The sequence below is a fragment of the Hordeum vulgare genome, chromosome 3H (genome assembly GCF_904849725.1).
Source record: "Hordeum vulgare subsp. vulgare chromosome 3H, MorexV3_pseudomolecules_assembly, whole genome shotgun sequence".
NCBI lineage: Eukaryota > Viridiplantae > Streptophyta > Magnoliopsida > Poales > Poaceae > Hordeum > Hordeum vulgare.
Genome location: NC_058520.1, coordinates 154,708,250 through 154,726,429, shown reverse-complemented (window position 1 = coordinate 154,726,429; position 18,180 = coordinate 154,708,250). Strand labels below are relative to the sequence as shown.

Here is an 18,180-nt window from a genome sequence, read left to right as displayed (position 1 = left end):
TTTCTTCCTTTCTTCTCCTTTTTCTTCTTTGCTTGTGCTGGCCGGAGTGTTGGGGAGGAGGGGGCGTGGGGCTTACCGGCCGGAGGTGTCGACGGCGCGCGGCGAGGAGGCGGCGGCGAGCGGCGAGGAGGACGGCGGCGCGTGGCGAGGAGGACGGGGCGGCGCGCGGCAAGGAGGGCGGCGCGCGGCGAGCAGGACGGCGGCGGCGAGCAGGACGACGGCGACGGCGAGGAGGACGGCAGGCGGCGGCGAGCAGGAAAGCGTCGTCGAGTTCGTCGCTTGCCGCGCCGGGCAGGAGAACGAGAGGAAGAAGAAGAGAAATGGACGATTTGGGTTCGAAATTTTCTAACTCCCGCTTATACAGGTGGATCTTTAGTCCCGGTTCGTGGCTCGATCCGGGACTAAAGACCCTTTAGTCCCGGGTGGAGCCACGTACCGGGACTAAAGGCCCTTTTTCGGCTGACCAGAAGGCGGGAAGCAGGGGCCTTTAGTCCCGGGGCGTGGCTCGAACCGGGACTAAAGACACCCCTTTAATCCCGGGTGGAGCCACGACCCGGGACTAAAGGCCCTTTTTCGGCTGACCAGAAGGCGGGAAGCAGGGACCTTTAGTCCCGGGGCGTGGAGAGAACCGGGACTAAAGTTTTGCCTATATAAACCCTCGCCCCTGCCCACCATATCCCCTGTTTTTTGGTTGTTGAAGTGTGACCATGCCATGCTCTTGCCACTCTAGTTCATGCACATGACGTGTTCGATGAAATGCCCGAGCCACTCTACTTAAGCTTTCTCCTCTCCAAGCTCGACCTCCAAGCTCCATTTTCCTTAATATTTGTCTAGGTTTGGCGTGCACCAACTGCGAGCACCACCGTGGTGAGCCTCTTGTTCTTATCTTCTTTTTAAAATTAAAAAAAATTACTTGTATGATTTACATACATACTTGTATAAATTACTCACTTCCATTATTTTTTGTTATTATATAGTGCGATGGTTTTGGTATCCGCCTCCGTCGGCCCTCGTCCTGTCTATGATTCAGATGTGGTATATATTATCTTTTATAACTATTTGTTTTATTTAGTGTTTATGACAATTATGACATATATTTTTTAATCTAGGAGGTATGTGAACCGGAAATTCCAACCCACATAAAAATTCTTGTCGAGAAGTTAAATTTGGTTGAAAAAGAAAACAAATACTTGAAGAAAAAATTGAAAATAATTGAGGATAAGAATATGAAACTGGAGTTGCATGTCGCCGATGTCATCGATGATCGCAAGATGAAGATCGATGCGATGCGGTTGAAGATGGATGCAATGCGCTTGAAGATGGATGAAATGCGCTTGAAGATTAGGAATATTAGAAAATATGCCATTGATAAAGAGGCTTGGTATCATTATGCTGTTGGGTCAATTGTTACCTTAGTTGCGATTTTGATCGCGTTTGTTGTTGCATTTAAATGTTTTACATAGTTGTATGTTGTTTTATGAGAGAACTTTATGTATTTATTTTTTGCAATAATAACATTTGATCACTACTGTTCTTTGGCTTTAATGTGATGATGAACTTGTATTAATTTGGTCATATGTTCTGCAATGGTTTTTTGATATATTTGATTTCATAATAGAGATGAATCGCCAATGATAATATTTAATTTCATAATATGGTTTTTTGAACTCCATACTTTTTGACTTCATTTGGTATATTTCGTGGATTTACTTATTTTTTTTGAGCTAGTTGACCCTGATATTGAAAAGCACTACAAATGAACTCTGAAAATGTTGAAAGTTGGCATGCTATCATCATTTCACCCACATAGCATGTGTTGAAAAGTTGAGAGGGCTACGACAAAAACTGGATGCACTTCATGTACAAAACGGACAATCTCTCTCGAAGCATCAGGGTTTCGAACGAGAACTCATCTCTTACAAAGGGATTTCATTTTTGTGAACTTATTTGAACTCCATACTTTTTGTGTGTTCAAAATTCACCATCAAAAGGCACAGCACAAAATTTCAACAATTTCTGACTTCATTTGGTATATTTCGTGGATTTACTTTTTTTTGAGCTAGTTGACCCTGAAATTGAAAAGCACTACAAATGAACTCTCAAATGTTGAAAGTTGGCATGCTATCATCATTTCACCCACATAGCATGTGTTAAAAAGTTGAGAGGGCTACGACAAAAACTGGATGCACTTCGTGTACAAAACGGACAATCTCTCTCAAAGTATCAGGGTTTCGAACGAGAACTCATCTCTTACAAAGGGATTTCATTTTTGTGAACTTATTTGAACTCCATACTTTTTGTGTGTTCAAAATGGACCATTCAAAGGCACAACACAAAATTTCAACAATTTCTGACTTCATTTGGTATATTTCGTGGATTTACTTATTTGTTTTGAGCTAGTTGACCCTGAAATTGAAAAGCACTACAAATGAACTCTGAAAATGTTGAAAGTTGGCATGCTATCATCATTTCACCCACATAGCATGTGTTAAAAAGTTGAGAGGGCTACGACAAAAACTGGATGCACTTCGTGTACAAAACGGACAATCTCTCTCGAAGTATCACAGTTTCAAACGAGAACTCATCTCTTACAAATGGATTTCATTTTTGTGAACTTATTTGAACTCCATACTTTTTGTGTGTTCAAAATGCACCATTCAAAGGCACAACACAAAATTTCAACAATTTCTGACTTCATTTGGTATATTTCGTGGATTTACTTTTTTTTTTTTGAGCTAGTTGACCCTGAAATTGAAAAGCACTACAAATGAACTCTGAAAATGTTGAAAGTTGGCATTCTATCATCATTTCACCCACATAGCATGTGCTAAAAAGTTGAGAGGGCTACGAAAAAAACTGGGTGCACTTCGTGTACAAAACGGACAATCTCTCTCGAAGTATCAGGGTTTCGAACGAGAACTCATCTCTTACATGGATAATATGAAAATGAAAAGTGTTTGAAATTTAGTACGTTCCATACATGCATTACATAAAAGGTTTAATACATTATTGCACCAATATTCCTATCTATTATTTCTGTTTTCTTCTGGGTCGTAGCCATGGAGAATCTTCATCATTCAGTAGGATACTTGGGTCAGTTTTCACTTTGAAGGGCGGAATTTCATGAAACTTATTATAATCTTCTGACATGTCTGTCTTGTCGTCTACTCCCACGATGTTTCTTTTCCCTGAAAGGACTATGTGGCGTTTTGGCTCATCGGATGATATCTTCTTTTGCTGATTTCTTTTTCTCATTAATGTAGACATGTCCTTCACATAGAAAACCTGAGCGACATCATTGGCTAGGACAAATGGTTCGTCCATGTAGGAAAGATTGTTAAGATCCACTGTTGTCATGTCGTACTTTTGGTCTACAACTAACCCGCCTCCTGTCAGCTTCACCCATTTGCACCGAAATAAAGGGATCATAAAAGTAGGTCCATAGTCAAGTTCCCATATCTTCTGTATGTACCCGTAATATGTTTCCAAACAGTGCCCATTCTCGTCTGTTGCATCAAAGCGGACACCACTATTTTGGTTGGTGCTCTTTTTATCTTGGGCAACCGTGTAAAATGTATTCCCATTTATCTCATACCCTTGGAAAGTACTTATAGTCGAAGATGGTGGCCTGGCCAAACAGTACAGCTCATGTCCAACGGTGTCGTCATTCATGAGATGTGTCTGCAACCAACTGCCGAAAGTCTTCTCGTGTTCCCCTTTAATCCAAGAGTCAGCCTTCCCCGGGTTTTCGGAGCGTAGAATATTCTTGTGTCTCACGATATACGGAGCCACCACGGTGGAATTGTGTAGAACTGTGTAGTGTGCTTGAGAGAAAGAATGCCCGTCCATTCATACTTTTGCTTTCCTTCCTAGTGTGCCTTTTCTTGTCAGCCTACCCTCATACCGAGATTCAGGAACACCAATCGGCTTAAGGTCAGGAAGAAAGTCCACACAAAACTCAATGACCTCCTCTGTTCCATAGCCCTTGGAGATGCTTCCTTCTGGCCTAGCACGGTTACAAACATATTTCTTTAAGACTCCCATGAACCTCTCGAAGGGGAACATATTGTGTAGAAACACAGGACCGAGAATTCTAATCTCTTCGACTAGGTGAACTAGGAGGTGTGTCATTATATTGAAGAAGGATGGCGGGAACAACAACTCAAAGCTGACCAGACATTGGACCACATCAATCTGTAACCCTGATAGACTTTCTCGATCGATTACCTTCTGAGAAATTGCATTGAGGAATGCACATACCTTCACAATTGCCAGGCGAACATTTTCCGGTAGAATTCCCCTCAATGCAACCGGAAGCAATTGCGTCATAAGCACGTGGCAGTCATGAGACTTTAGGTTTTGGAATTTTTTGTCTTTCATATTTACGACTCCCTTTATATTCGACGAGAAGCCAGTCGGGACCTTGATACTGAAAAGGACTTCAAAGAAGATTTCCTTCTCTTCCTTAGTAAGAGCGTAGCTGGCACGCCCTTGAAACTGCCCTGGATGCATGCCATCTCTTCCTTTATGACGTTCCTGGTCCTCCCGTGCTTCCGGTGTATCTTTTGACTTCCCATGCAAGCCCAGGAAGCCTAGAATATTCACGCAGAGATTCTTCGTCAGGTGCATCACGTCGATTGCCGAGCGGACCTCATGGACTTCCCAGTAGGGTAGCTCCCAAAATATAGATTTCTTCTTCCACATGGGTACGCGCTTATCAGGGCCGTTAGGAACAGGTTGGCTGCCAAGACCCTTTCCAAAGATTACTTTTAAATCTTTGACCATATCAAATACTTCAGCACCAGTACGGATGACAGGCTTCCCCCGGGGTTCTGCCTTGCCATTGAAATGCTTGCCTTTTTTCTTTAAGGGATTCTTGGGCGGAAGAAAACAACGATTGTACGGATACACATTCTTCCTACAGTTGTCGAGATATATACTTTCTGTCTGATCCAAACAGTGCGTGCATGCATTGTATCCCTTGTTTGACTGTCCTGAAATGTTACTAAGAGTAGGCCAATCATTGATGGTTAAGAAAAGCAACGCTCGAAGGTCAAATTCCTCTTGTTTGTGCTCGTCCCACACACGTACACCTGGTTCGGCCCACAGCTGTAAAAGTTCATCAACTAATGGCCTTAGGTACACATCAATATCGTTGCCGGGTTGCTTTGGACCTTATATAAGCACTGGCATCATAATGAACTTCCGCTTCATGCACAACCAAGGAGGAAGGTTGTAGATACATAGAGTAACGGGCCAGGTGCTGTGACTGCAACTCTGCTCCCCAAAAGGATTAATGCCATCTGTACTCAGACCTAACCATAAGTTCCTTGCGTCAGCTGCAAATCTCGGGAACTCTCTCTCGATTTTTCTCCACTGCCGACCATCAGTGGTGTGCCTCAACTTATCGTCTTTCATACGATCTTCCATGTGCCATCGCAACAACTTCGCATGATCTTTATTTCTGAACAGACGTTTCAACCGTGGTATTATAGGAGCATACCACATCACCTTGGCAGGAACCCTCTTCCTGGGTGGCTCGCCCTCAATATCACCAGGGTCATCTTTTCTGATCTTATACCGCAATGCAGTGCATACCGGGCATTTATCCATATTCTCGTACTTCTCACCGCGGTAGAGGATGCAGTCATTAGGGCATGCATGTATCTTCTGCACGTCTAATCCTAGAGGGCAGACAAGCTTATTTGCTTCGTACGTGCTGGCGGGCAATTCGTTCTTTCTTGGAAGCATCTTCTTCATTAGTACCAGCAACTTTTCGAATGACGAGTCAGTCACACCGGTCTCTGCCTTCCACTTCAGCAATTCCAGTGGGCTACCCAGCTTCTTCTGGCCATCTTCACAAGTTGGGTACAACAATTTGTTGTGGTCCTGTAACATCTGCTCGAACTGCAACCTCTCCTTTTCTGTGTCGCAACCTCGTCGTGCATCAGAAATGACCCGGCCAAGATCATCAGCGGGCTCATCTGGTTCCCGTTCTTCATCCTGATCTTCTTCTTCATTGTCTTCCATTGCGGTATCAGCATACTCAGGGAACATAGATCGGTAGTTGTCATCATCATTCTCTTCTTCTTCATCGTCGCCTTCCATCATAACCCCTCTTTCTCCATGCTTGGTCCAAACATTATAGCCCGACATAAAACCGGACCGAAGCAGGTGGCTCTGAATGACTCTTGAGGAAGTGTAATCCTTCTCATTTCGATATTCAACACATGGACAAAACATATATCCACCACCATGCTTGTTCGCATCAGCTGCATCTCGAAAAGAATGCACACCTTCTCTGTAAGCGGTTGTGCGTCGATCACCGTACATCCATGGATGGCTCATCTCTGCGTTATACGACAGTATATCAAATACAATCACGATCCTAAAAATTAGTACCGCACGGTCTAAACGAGGAAATATAGTTGCTAACCTTTTAGAATAAGTAGAAATAAAGAGGAGGAGGTTTAAGCGTGGCTCGGGCATCTCATATCGTAGTTGTGTTCGGTGAACTGAAGCGGCATCGCTCTAACACACATTTCAACAAACACCTCTAGTGCATCAAAAAAAGTTGAGAGCAAGCACCCACCCACAATCCTCCATCCAAGAAAAATGCAACGAAGAGGGGAGAGGGGGCTGTGCTATATATAGGCAGAGGACTTTAGTCCCGGTTTGAGACACAAACCGGGACTAAAGGTGGCGCACATGCGGGCTGCCCATCGCGTAGCCCTTTAGTCCCGGCTTGGGACACGAACCGGGACTAAAGGCTCCTTACGGGCCGGGACTAAAGCCTCGAGGGAGGATATGAGAATTGGGGCGACGTGGCCGGGCCTTTAGTCCCGGCCCAGAGGCAGGCCGGGACTAAAGGGTCCAGGCCAAAGACCCGTTTTCTACTAGTGGATGTTACCCAGCCATGGATCTGATAGGTGATGGTGCGTTGGAATATTAACATTGTTTTGTGGTCTTCCATACACAAGTTGTGTGTGACGGTACAAGCCTGCAACTCTTTTGTTTCTTCGATCAAGGAAGAAACTGGGACAAACATTTGTGGTGTCTTTCATTGAAAATGTGGTGGCAGCGAATGCTCGACGGTACACATGGACGAGTAAGAGATGTAGATGCCCAATTATTATATTCAATTAAAATGTGGCATGGGCATCTATTCTTTCACGCGCTTTGTGTTGTACAAATGAAGCTACCAAAAGATTGTTGTACAGTACTATCAGTTACTCCCTCCGTTTCTAAATATAAGTCTTTTAAGATATTTCATTAGAAGTCTACATACGGAGCAAAATGAGTGAATCTACACTCGAAAGTATGTCTATATACATCCGTATGTAGTCCACTAATGAAACTTCTTTAAAGACTTATATTTAGGAACGGAGGAAGTACTTCTGAACCCCCTTGTGGTATTTGTAACGAGCTAGGCTATAAAATGGTTGCCTTTATGTCCATATGTGCCTATCATTATGTATGGTGCTTGTCTTTGCTTATAAGCCCAACAACAAGATGCATTTATGTATGTGCGCCGTCTTAACAGATTTGTATTGCCATATCATTTCGGATGTCTGTCTTCTCGCTAAACTAAGCCTAATGTCATACAATCATGTTAACAAATATGACAGCTTGATTAGTGCGCACAATCCCGCCTCAAGAGGCGCCATCAGGTGGCGCCCCAGCCATTAGTGTGAACTAATTGGAGTTGTCATGTATAGCCAATTACAATTGTCATGTGTGATTAACTAGTGTTAGAAAAGTCTTAATTTATAATAAAGAATGTAAAGAAAAATAAACCGACGGACCTGGGTGAGAGGGATGGTGGGATGAGAGGTGAAAAAAATCATGTAAAAATAGAGGACGAAAAAAATCGCTATTCATCAACTGATCATTTAGGACTAAATTAGAAGTAGAGGCGGATGGCAATTTTGATGACCGTATACTCCCTCCTTCTAAATATAAGTTTTTTTTAAATTTTTACTAGAGGACTACATACGAAACAAAATGAGTGAATCTACACTCTAAAGTATGTATATATATATACATTTACATGTAGTCTTATAATGAAATTTTTAAAAAGATTTATATTTAGAAACGAAGAGAGTAAATGGATAAGGGGATTTGGTGATCGGCCTTGGAGTTGCCATAGCATACCCGAACCGGACCGGAGCCCCGATGCGCGTGCGGGGCTCCTATGCCAGCACGCCACTTGGCACTTTCTTACGTGTCGGCTGGGGTCATGGATGACAATAATCTCTCACTCACCACCCCGTCATTTTCCGAAATCCCTTTCCCGGGACACGCACCCGCTCGCTCGCCTCCCCCCCGCGGCCCCCCTCGTCCGTTCCACCCAGATTCACAAACCCGCCACTTGCAAGTTGCAACTCCTTTTCGCGGCAGCAAACAAGATCGCCGGCGCGGCGCGGCGGAGCAGGGATGGACGCCGGCGACCTCTCCATCGTGCACCACATCGGCCTCGTGCTGGTCGCGCTGTGGGCCGCAGCCTCCTTCGGCTTCTGCCACTCCATCGTCTTCCTCGTCGCCTTCCTCTACCTGTACATGGCAAGTATGCTACTGCTGCTGCTTTCCTCCGCCCCACCGCCTCACCCCTCCCGGGATACCGGATACGGCTTCGTTGCTAGAACTTCATGCTCGCCTCTGCCACATCCGGGTTTACACCGCACCGTTATACCGCGTCGCTTTGGCTCCCAGATTCCTGCTCTTCCCCCCACTTCTGCGGCACCTTCAATTCGTCCACTTTTGATGACGTAGCTGCTGCTGACAGAGACGTACAAGGCACACGGTGCACGATTCTGGCTTTGCTTGCGGGTTATAGCCGCTCCGTTTGACTCGGTTTTCTTTATTGGAATGATATTTGGTCTGCTATGATGTTTCTGATGCTTTGTGAAATTGAGTTTGTAGGGTGCTATGGTTTGGCATAGTACTGATAACTTCTCCACATGTCAGTGGTACAAGCTGGGTAATCAATTGACTACCCAGTTTTTTGGTGAAACTAGCATATAGGTGTAGAAATGTTGAACAAATTGTATAAATTCATATATTTGACTACACAATCTGAAACTGACTACACAAGACTAAATTTCTGGCACCTGTTACTTGGAACAGGCGACAGATATACTCTTATGTGTTTTCTTGGGCATTTATTTTATTGGGGACGCCGTGCTGTAGCCCAGCTTATGCAATATGATGTCTTTTTGTATAAATTGTAACCTGATGGTTCTATGCTTCCAGGGAAAATGTGGATTTGACTTTTAGTTTGTTGAATACTCTATTAGATTTCCGGGATTTTTTTATTAAACATGTTCTCTGGGAAGAATTTATTAAACATGTTACATGATACGGTGGAAGTTTTGTTGCCTTAAATGAAATATAAGCATATAAATTCGTAATTCACAACGGTTGTGTCTTCTTTTGAGAAAAATTAGTTCCCGAGCATAATTTGTCACCTATCCATGTTTTGACTACAACAATTTGATATAGTGAGCTACTGTCCCTACTCCCTAGGGGGTTATCTTATATGCTGCTCAGCAACACACCAACTTTTAAAGGATTGGTAAAACACACCAATAATATAATTTCATAAGCACTGAGCAGGATCAAAGAATTTCCATCCATTCTTATAAGCTCAATTTCTCTGGACTGACCTCACTTTTATGATAATTAAAGCATGTAATGTATTTGAGATAGACGCTGTCTGTTCACTTTTTTAAATATTTTCCCATATTGGTGGTATTGCCAATTAACACCAATCAGTAGTTGCTTTGAGCTGCCTTTACTGCGCTTATTTTCTTTCCTTATTTTACCCCCTGTTTCCATCTGAAATGTTTTTTTTCTTCTTGAATATGACTTTTGTTACTAAGTTCTAGCTTCAGGATGCACGCATTTTAACCTTCCTGGCTCAGATGTTTGCATGAATATGGCTAGATACCAAAAAATCAGAACTAAATATAAGTATATCATAGCTGCTCCTTCCAGAACTAAAATTTAAACTATTATTTCTATTGTAGGTAAATGCCCGCTGTGCAATGAGACTGCGGAAGCGAATACAGCATGCGGAAATGAAATCTGCCTACCAACGAAGAGTATGCACCTTTTCTGCAATCCAAAATCAATGTTTGTGCCAATTATTACAAGGACGAACTTGGTTGACTAGGCTAGCACACCCTTTTTCACTTTTTAACTTTGTTGTGATCTGTGGCCACACTAAACTCATTTGTTTTCTCTGTCAGCTGCTTTCTGATGGAGAATCGGTACGTTGGTTAAACCATGCAGTCAAAAAGATGTGGCCTATCTGTATGGAGAAGATTGTTTCACAACTTTTGCGGCCCATCATACCGTGGTTCTTGGATAAGTTCAAACCTTGGACAGTTGTATGTTTTATAGCTTCCTGCTATTTTATATACTTCCTTTCCACTAATGTCTTACATTCATGATGATGTTCTATTGCATAGCTTTTAGCTTAAAACTGCTACTTCAACCTTGTTTTTTTAAGTCACCTTCAGTTTCTCTAAGTGAGTATGGCTCAGTTGATATAGTTTTTGTGCAGAGCAAAGCAAGTGTCCAGGAGCTTTACATGGGTAGGGATTCACCAATATTTACCTCGATGAGAGTTCTGCCTGAGACATCAGATGATGACCATCTGGTGGGCATTACTTTATTTTGATCTGATTCTTTCCTTTCCCTTGTATGGGATGTACATTTGTAATGATCTGTATACCATCCGATTGATTGACCCAGGTTCTGGAGCTAGGGATGAACTTCCTATCTGCTGAAGATATGAGTGTTGTGCTTGCCATGCAGCTGCATAAGAGTGTGGGACTTGGAATGACCGCAAACATGCATTTGACTAGCATGCATGTTGAAGGAAAGGCAAGTCACCTAGTTAGCACCATCATTCTATCACTAATCAAATGATTGGTAAACCTGGTTCTTCGGATATTATATGGAGAAAATGTACAAGACTAAGCAAATACACATGTATAGCAGAATTCTCTTGTTCCTTCAAAATAGCACATTATTTTTTACTATTCCTCTTGCTCAAAATTGGTGCCTGTTTATCCTTACTCAAAATAGATACAACACGTAGATTTACTTTGCTCAGTGGAGGAATGGAATGGACATTTCTCACCATAGTGGAGGCGAGTTTGCGACAGCCATGTAGAGTGACTGGATACAATATCATTCTTGCATCTTTAGGTTGGTTGCTAGTACTGATATAATACTAACGAAGGCAATGACAACTTTGGAGCCAGCAGTGGCCTACATGTATCTGCTAAAGTGTATATGTGGATTGCCTAGCCCTTTCCATAAGTTCGGACTTTTGGTTGCGTTGGCTAGTGCATGAAGCTTAATATGGTATCGGAGCTAAGGTTTTGAGTTCAAATCCTGGTTTTCGCAATTTATTTAAAAAATTGCTGGTATCCCCCTTTGTGTCCACGTAGAGGCCTCTTGACTCATACGTGAGTTTCGCGCGCTGTCGCTCTCTTCCGGTTGCACATGTTGACTTGTCTTCCTCGTCACACGTGAGAGGGGGTGTTAAAGTGTATATGTGGACTGCCTAGCCCTTTCCATAAGTTCGGACTTTTGGTTGCGTTGGCTAGTGCATGAAGCCAAAATAAGGAGAGATCCTCAACTGTTAAAAGTGTATTGATGTAGTTGTAAAAGATATGCAAAATCCTTCTGGAGTAAACAGAAGAGAAGAAAAGGTTTCAATCTGAATTTCTGTAAATTATCATTCATTAGAGACACCAGTCAGTTTGTTCCCCTTATCCTTACCTTGTTCTCAGTACAAAAATATGTTCACTGTGCAGGTTTTACTTGGTGTGAAATTTGTTCGGAGTTGGCCATTTCTTGGTCGTCTAAGACTATGCTTTGTGGAGCCTCCTTATTTTCAAATGACGGTAAAACCACTCGTTGGTCACGGACTTGATGTCACTGAGTTTCCAGGAATTTCAGGATGGCTGGTAAGCGCCCCACATGTCATACTTTTCCTTTTTCTAGACCTTTTTGTAACATTGTTGAATATGTTTCTTAGTGATCACTTCTTCTCCTATATTTCTTTGTCCAGGATAAGTTGATGGATACTGCATTTGGGCAGACACTAGTTGAGGTTAGATCACTCTGCCGCATTTACAAATATGGATCTCACTTTTAATTATGATGTTTTAACTGCGGATGCATCTTTTCTTTTTCCAGCCCAATATGCTTGTCATTAACATGGAAAAGTTCTCATCTACTCCTTCTGGTAAGAAGTAACCTTCTGTTCATGCTTGTGTTTCAGAAACCACCCTCTCTTCCTGCTGGTCTAAATATTATAGTTTCAGAAATATTATTTCACGAAATGCCAGTATCAATCAGTTCAGATAGGGTGTAGAGTCAATGTGAACCAACATTTTTTCACTCGTTTTATTTATCTGAATGTGCTGGTACAAGTAAAACTAATACTAAGATCACTGAGAAGAATGATGCTTCTCATCTAATATTTTTTGTGATGATAAAATGTTCAAGCTCTTTTCTGCTATTTTATTTACTTGCTTTCCACTAATGTCTAATATTCTGCAGAAAATAATTGGTTTAACATTGAGGAGAGGCCTCCTGTTGCATATGTGAAACTTGAGATTTTGGAAGGGCTTGACATGAAACCAGCTGATATAAATGGTGAGAATTACCTGCGGCTGTCACTACACCTGCTGAAATGCTTGCATCACTCATCCTTTCTTTAAAGCATTTCATTTTCTATTTTATAGGGCTGTCGGATCCTTATGTCAGAGGTCGTCTTGGTCCTTCTAAATTCCAAACTCAAATACAGAGGAAAACACTATCTCCTAAGTGGTTTGAGGAATTCAAGATACCCATCACGTCGTGGGAAGCATCAAATGAACTTGTTATGGAAGTTCGTGATAAGGACCACATGTTTGATGACTCGCTTGGGTATGTTCTTTTTTCTGAACTCATCTTGCTATATGAATCTTTGACTAGGAAATCTGTAGGATAACATGTGTATTGTCTTGTATTTGAGACATGGAGGAACAGTCAGCAAATCCATAAATGCCAATCTTTGGAGATTTATGTCCTTACTTTTCTTTAGAACTATATTCGGAATGAACATCTACATAACTTTTTTTTCTATCAATGCATCGATACACAAAGTTTTTTGCTTTTTTCTCGAAAAAATATATTTGCAATGAGCAGTGTTGTGATTCTGTTATGGTCCGTAAAAGATGACAATCTGGCATTTATTTTATCTTGGCTTGAAAATTGGCCCTCGTGTGCTGTTTCTTACTGATCAGATATATTAGGTCCTTTGCTGAAAGAAAAAAAAACATGATAAGTTCCAATTTGTTTACAGAGAATGTACCGTGGACGTAAATGAACTGAGAGGTGGACAAAGACATGACAAATGGATATCGCTGAAGAATGTCAAGAAAGGAAGGATCCACCTGGCTATAACGATCGAAGATGTACCAGAGGTTGGTGATAACACTCTTAACATTTTGGGCATATTTTTTACTACCTTTTAAGACCTTTTTGGTGGTCATTTGATGATGGTAGCAAGGCAGCACCTCAATGAATGGCAAAACTAGATACCGTCTCTCCACCAGGACATTATTATAGTAGAATAACTCTATCCCGAATGTTTTTGAAGGAGGAGTCAACAACGGGTTTGGAAGAATCGCCGGTGAAAACTGATGAGAAACTGCCACTGCCCACCTCTGCTGATAGCAAGTCGGATGCTGCTAAGCTGCTTGAAGAAAGGAAAGTCATAATGGATGAAGTTGAGCATATTGACTTTGATGGACAAGAACAACCTGGAGGTGTATATGTACATCGCCCTGGAACTGGCGTTCCGCAGACATGGGAATCCCGGAAAGGGCGGGCACGCAATCCAGACACGGAGATCCTCCAAGAGGTTGACGCATCAAAGGAAGCCCCTCCCACTCCTACACCAAAGAGTGGTCGTGGCGGTATGTTCAATATGGGCTCATTTTTCCGGAGGAACTCGAAGAAGGGGAGCTTTCGCGATCCTGATCCAAGCATCCCCACAAGTCCTGGTCCTCAGAGCGCAACAGAGCTTGACCCAAAGCTCCCTCGAACCCCACGTCCCAACCTGAAGGAGCTCGGCGAGAAGCGGACATCGATAAAGATTGTCGTCAGCGACGATGCAAGCAAAGGAGGAGACGCGGGAAGCTTGACAGAAGATATAGCGAAGGTGGTGGAGAAGAACGCAGGGGAGCCAGGCAGATCACTGACAAGCACACTGAACAGGAAGATCTCCATGAAGAGACGGGATGACAAGGCGTCGGATGCCCCAGAGCAGGCCGATGCTTATGGACGTGAGGTGGTGGTGAACGAAGGGCCTGTCACAATCGAGGGCGAGCCGATGGATGTCCATCCGACAACGGAAGATGGCAGTGTGCAGGATGTCGCCGTGGAAGCAGACAATGCTACTACTCGGACTTCATAGATGAGAGTAGATGCAAGATCAGCAATTGGTAAAAGACTTTCTCTGTGCTTGTTGTTCATATGGGTGAAAATAAAGAATTTAGAGGTGGTTGCAGAATGTGACGAACAGCAGTCTGCTGTGCGCCTCTGCGCTCGTAGGCTAGGTGAGTGAGCATGTTGTAAGATGGGATTCTTGGACAAAACAAAACAGGTGTAAAGATGTAAGATTACCAAACAATCGGTACGTACCCAGACTCATTTATGTGAATGGAATTAGTGCTATTTTCCATGTGAATTTCATGGCAGTGAGATAAATTTGGTGATGATACTGTAGTATCTTTTACGTGTTGTCAAAACACTAGCATTTCCTAAATGATACCTTTGAATATTTTTAAGTCAAGCTCTAACAAGTGTCCATCGCAAAAAAAAAAAAAAAACTCTAACAAGTGTAAAACAAAAATCAAGTTCTAACAGGAAAAACAAATGTCAAGAGTGCACATCCTGGCAAGGCCCGGTTCAAAATGTGCACATCCTGGCAAGGCCCGGTCGAAAATGTGCACATCCTGGCAAAGCCCGGCCTGTTAGACCCAATAAATCATGGGCACTTTTACCGGCCCGTCGACCCTCGCTGAGGTCTCCGCTTCCTCTGCTCATTGCGCCCACCACGGTCGCCGCCTTCCTGGCCGTCTCCGGCGGCTCGCCCACTCGCAGGAAGCTCGGAGGCTCGCCGCGGTGGAGGCCAGAAGGAAGGAGATGAGGGCCGTGGTGCAGCGTGTCCTCTCGGCCAGCGTCGAGGTGATTGCTTCCTCTTCAACTCCCCACATCCACTGTATCCTGCACGGAATCATTGGGAGAGATGTGGGCTGATTGGTCTTTGCGGGGGTCGCAGGTGGAAGGGAAAGTGGTGTCGGCGATCGGCCCGGGCCTTCTCGTCCTCGTCGGCGTTCACGAGGCTGACACCAGCTCCGACGCCGACTACATGTATGAACCCACCTCTGACGTCTCCCTTCTAATCCTCGGTACCCGCTCCCTCTCCAGTGGAGGTTTTCCACCGGAATCTGGGTGAATGATTTGTAACTGATTACTCTTTTTGGTGGACTCAGTAATCAAGATGACAATCGTTAGCGTATGAATAAACAGTGCTACTCCCGTCCCTTAATATAAGAGCGTTTTTTACACTAATGTAGTGTCAAGAACGCTCTTATATTATGAGACGGAGGGATTAGTAACTAGACGTCGTGCTATATTCTGGTGCTTGAAGGATTCTGTTGTGAGACTGCGTAATTTGGAAAGTTTTGCTTAACCTATGTGCAATTGAGGTAGCAATGATTCACTTGTCACCGTTGCTTTTCTGACAACAGAGAATTTGTTTAACCGAAATGTTCAGTAAATATATCTCGCTGTGATGGTGTCTGTTTCGTGCTAACACTCTATTTACGTAGCTGTCGGAAGGTCCTGAATATGAGGCTGTTTACTAATGAGAAGACTGGAAAAGCATGGGATCAGAGTGTAAGCCTCAGAGCCATCTATAAGCAATTCTGCTTAGGAGAGCATTCAGCATGTTGATTATCTCCTGAACTTTATTTTATGTTTCACTTTCTGCAGGTTATGCAGCGGAACTTTGAAATCCTGTTAGGTAATACAATGCAACTTGCCATCTCTACTTCCGATTCTGTAATGGCGTAAGATTTAACAATTGATGTTGTCAATTATTCTTTTTCTAAGCTGTTATCCTATTCAGTGAGTCAATTTACCTTATATGGAATCCTGAAGGGTAACAAGCCAGATTTCCATGTGGCGATGCCACCTGCGAAAGCAAAACCTTTCTACGCTTCTTTGGTTGAGAAGTTTCAAAAGTCATACAAAGCCGATTCAGTTAAAGGTAATATGCTCATGCTTCTAATATTGCATAATACATTTACAAAGTTGGCCATCTTGAGTGCTTCATTATCAAATCGATCTTCTTTACATAAGTTCACCTGTATTTCCTATTGAGGTTTTCACACTGTAATCGATGTATGGATACCTTTTCATAGTTCTCATTGTTCCGGCACGACTGTCCGACTGTTCCATTATAAAGTAAAAAACTCAATTTATGGCATATTCTGCTATATTAGTAAGTTAAGGGTGCTTTCTGCTTGTTCAGATTTGTACTCCCCTGATACCTTGCCCTGAGTATGTCAGTTTATGGATTATATGGTTTTCACATAATACAATATTGAGGCTGCTATTTCTGCCTTTTGCTATCTGTTCCTGTACATTTGAAGGATCCCTGCTACAAGTTACTGTCGCATTGAACCTATTCCTAACAATTGTCCCTACTTCAACTCTTCTTGGCAGATGGCATTTTTGGAGCAATGATGAAGGTGCCCCTCAGTAACAGATGCTATAACTGATTGTCTCACATTACACTTTCCAGAATGCATGTCAATAGAAACTTTTGCAGGTTTCGTTGGTAAATGATGGCCCTGTAACAATGCAAGTTGACTCACCCTCACTGCAAGGCTCTGGTCAGTCAAGGTGAGGTCTCCTGTCTTAAACGTACTGTGATGTTTGTTGCAATCGTTATGGTTATATACTTATATGTCATGCTCATACGAATTGGCTGATTTATTTATCTTGGTTCTCCTTGATTAGTAATGGTGATGCTGGTTTGGTAAAAGACGGCGAAGCAGCAGTACCCAGTGAGACTCGTTAAATCCCTATTGCTGTTCCTGCAGCATCCCGCTTGGTTTTGGTGAACATTTGAATTATATGGCTTCATGGTAGAATTTTCAGTTTCTTTTTGGTGTTGTAGCAGAAGGAAGCCTAATGTTCTGTTCCTTTCAGAAATATCAAATGTCACTTGCGTCTCCATCCAAGTGTTGATACCAAATATTTGACACATTTATTTCTGTCATCTTGAATGAACAATGACCCTCAGTTTGATCCAATTGGTCTCAGCGCTTTGCTATTCTTAGTCAGCCCCAGTTTGTGCCGACATAGATTTACTTATTACTATTGATTTCATCTGAGGCATGCATGACGGCAATACCTCTCTTTGTCTCCTTAAGTGATGCTTCCCTCAGGTTCAACAAAAGAAAAAAGTGATGCTTCCCTAAAACAAAATCACGCATTAAAAAAAAAGCCACTGTCTGTTCATGTGTTTTTAATCCCTATGCGTTTTTTCCGAAATGGATAGCAGTGAAAGCAACTGAAGTTCTACCAGGATGACCAGCTGCTTAAATCGACAAGCATGGCTTAGAACATCACCAGCTAAGTTATACAGAGCTGAGGCTTTGCACTTTGAACTTTCGTCATCCTGCTCAGGCAGAAGAAAAGCACAAAAAAAGATGAAGTAACAACGGAACCTATGTTTTATTCCAGAAGAAACAATACTTAGTAGGGCATGTTCCTACTTAGGACATGGATTTCACAGGAAACGGTTGAATTTCTGCAGGCAGCCTATAGGGTTTGTGCCTTCATCTTCTCCCATAGCCCACTGCTAGCTAGCTGTACGCTGAGCCTCACACCTGCAGTTGCAAAACACAAGGAGTAGAAGAAGCCCATGCAACGTGAACCTCCACCTCCAACGGAAGAATGAGAAGCGTCCTCGTCTTACCTCGCGTTGCTCTTCTCCCTGGCCTCTGCCTGACCTGCTGCGCCGGGCCTCGCCCCGTTGGACGCGGCGTGGTGCCGGTCGCCCTGCGCGTACCCGGCCATCGTCGTCTGCGGCGC

The 18,180-nt window shown here is 43.1% G+C and overlaps 2 protein-coding genes and 1 long non-coding RNA gene across 4 annotated transcripts; 2 read left to right on the top strand and 1 right to left on the bottom strand.

The window, feature by feature from the left end:
• Positions 1-8,254: 8,254 nt before the first annotated feature.
• LOC123443336 (C2 domain-containing protein At1g53590-like) lies at positions 8,255-14,758 on the top strand. Its single transcript, XM_045119671.1, has 12 exons — positions 8,255-8,562; positions 10,029-10,103; positions 10,251-10,391; positions 10,568-10,663; positions 10,759-10,890; positions 11,832-11,984; positions 12,089-12,130; positions 12,217-12,265; positions 12,583-12,678; positions 12,768-12,951; positions 13,370-13,490; positions 13,667-14,758. The coding sequence occupies exons 1-12, from the start codon at positions 8,437-8,439 to the stop codon at positions 14,483-14,485; spliced, it is 2,034 nt and encodes a 677-aa protein (XP_044975606.1). The 5' UTR covers positions 8,255-8,436; the 3' UTR covers positions 14,486-14,758.
• Positions 14,759-15,093: 335 nt separating this feature from the next.
• On the top strand, positions 15,094-17,396 carry LOC123443337 (D-aminoacyl-tRNA deacylase). 2 transcript variants are annotated; one of them, XM_045119672.1, is made up of 8 exons: positions 15,094-15,258; positions 15,353-15,444; positions 15,906-15,972; positions 16,069-16,137; positions 16,237-16,345; positions 16,804-16,829; positions 16,910-16,983; positions 17,101-17,396. In XM_045119672.1, the coding sequence occupies exons 1-8, from the start codon at positions 15,217-15,219 to the stop codon at positions 17,159-17,161; spliced, it is 540 nt and encodes a 179-aa protein (XP_044975607.1). In that variant the 5' UTR covers positions 15,094-15,216; the 3' UTR covers positions 17,162-17,396. The 2 variants fall into 2 exon arrangements, with proteins under 2 accessions (XP_044975607.1, XP_044975608.1); XM_045119673.1 differs by having other exon boundaries at positions 15,097-15,258; positions 16,069-16,099; positions 16,205-16,345.
• LOC123443338 lies at positions 17,235-18,179 on the bottom strand. The gene is made up of 2 exons (XR_006630633.1): positions 18,065-18,179; positions 17,235-17,975 (listed from the first exon to the last, which is right to left on the bottom strand). It is a non-coding gene; the product is annotated as an uncharacterized LOC123443338 (long non-coding RNA).
• Between the last annotated feature and the right edge of the window lies 1 nt (position 18,180).

Coding starts and splice junctions, on each gene's coding strand:
- LOC123443337 (XM_045119672.1), top strand. CDS start 15,217: ATGAGGGCCGTGGTGCAGCGTGTCCTCTCGGCCAGCGTCGAG. Junction 16,138..16,236: donor CCATCTCTACTTCCGATTCT/GTAATGGCGTAA, acceptor GGAATCCTGAAG/GGTAACAAGCCAGATTTCCA. Junction 16,984..17,100: donor CAAGGCTCTGGTCAGTCAAG/GTGAGGTCTCCT, acceptor CTCCTTGATTAG/TAATGGTGATGCTGGTTTGG.
- LOC123443336 (XM_045119671.1), top strand. CDS start 8,437: ATGGACGCCGGCGACCTCTCCATCGTGCACCACATCGGCCTCGTGCTG. Junction 10,104..10,250: donor AATCTGCCTACCAACGAAGA/GTATGCACCTTT, acceptor TTTCTCTGTCAG/CTGCTTTCTGATGGAGAATC. Junction 12,679..12,767: donor GAAACCAGCTGATATAAATG/GTGAGAATTACC, acceptor TCTATTTTATAG/GGCTGTCGGATCCTTATGTC.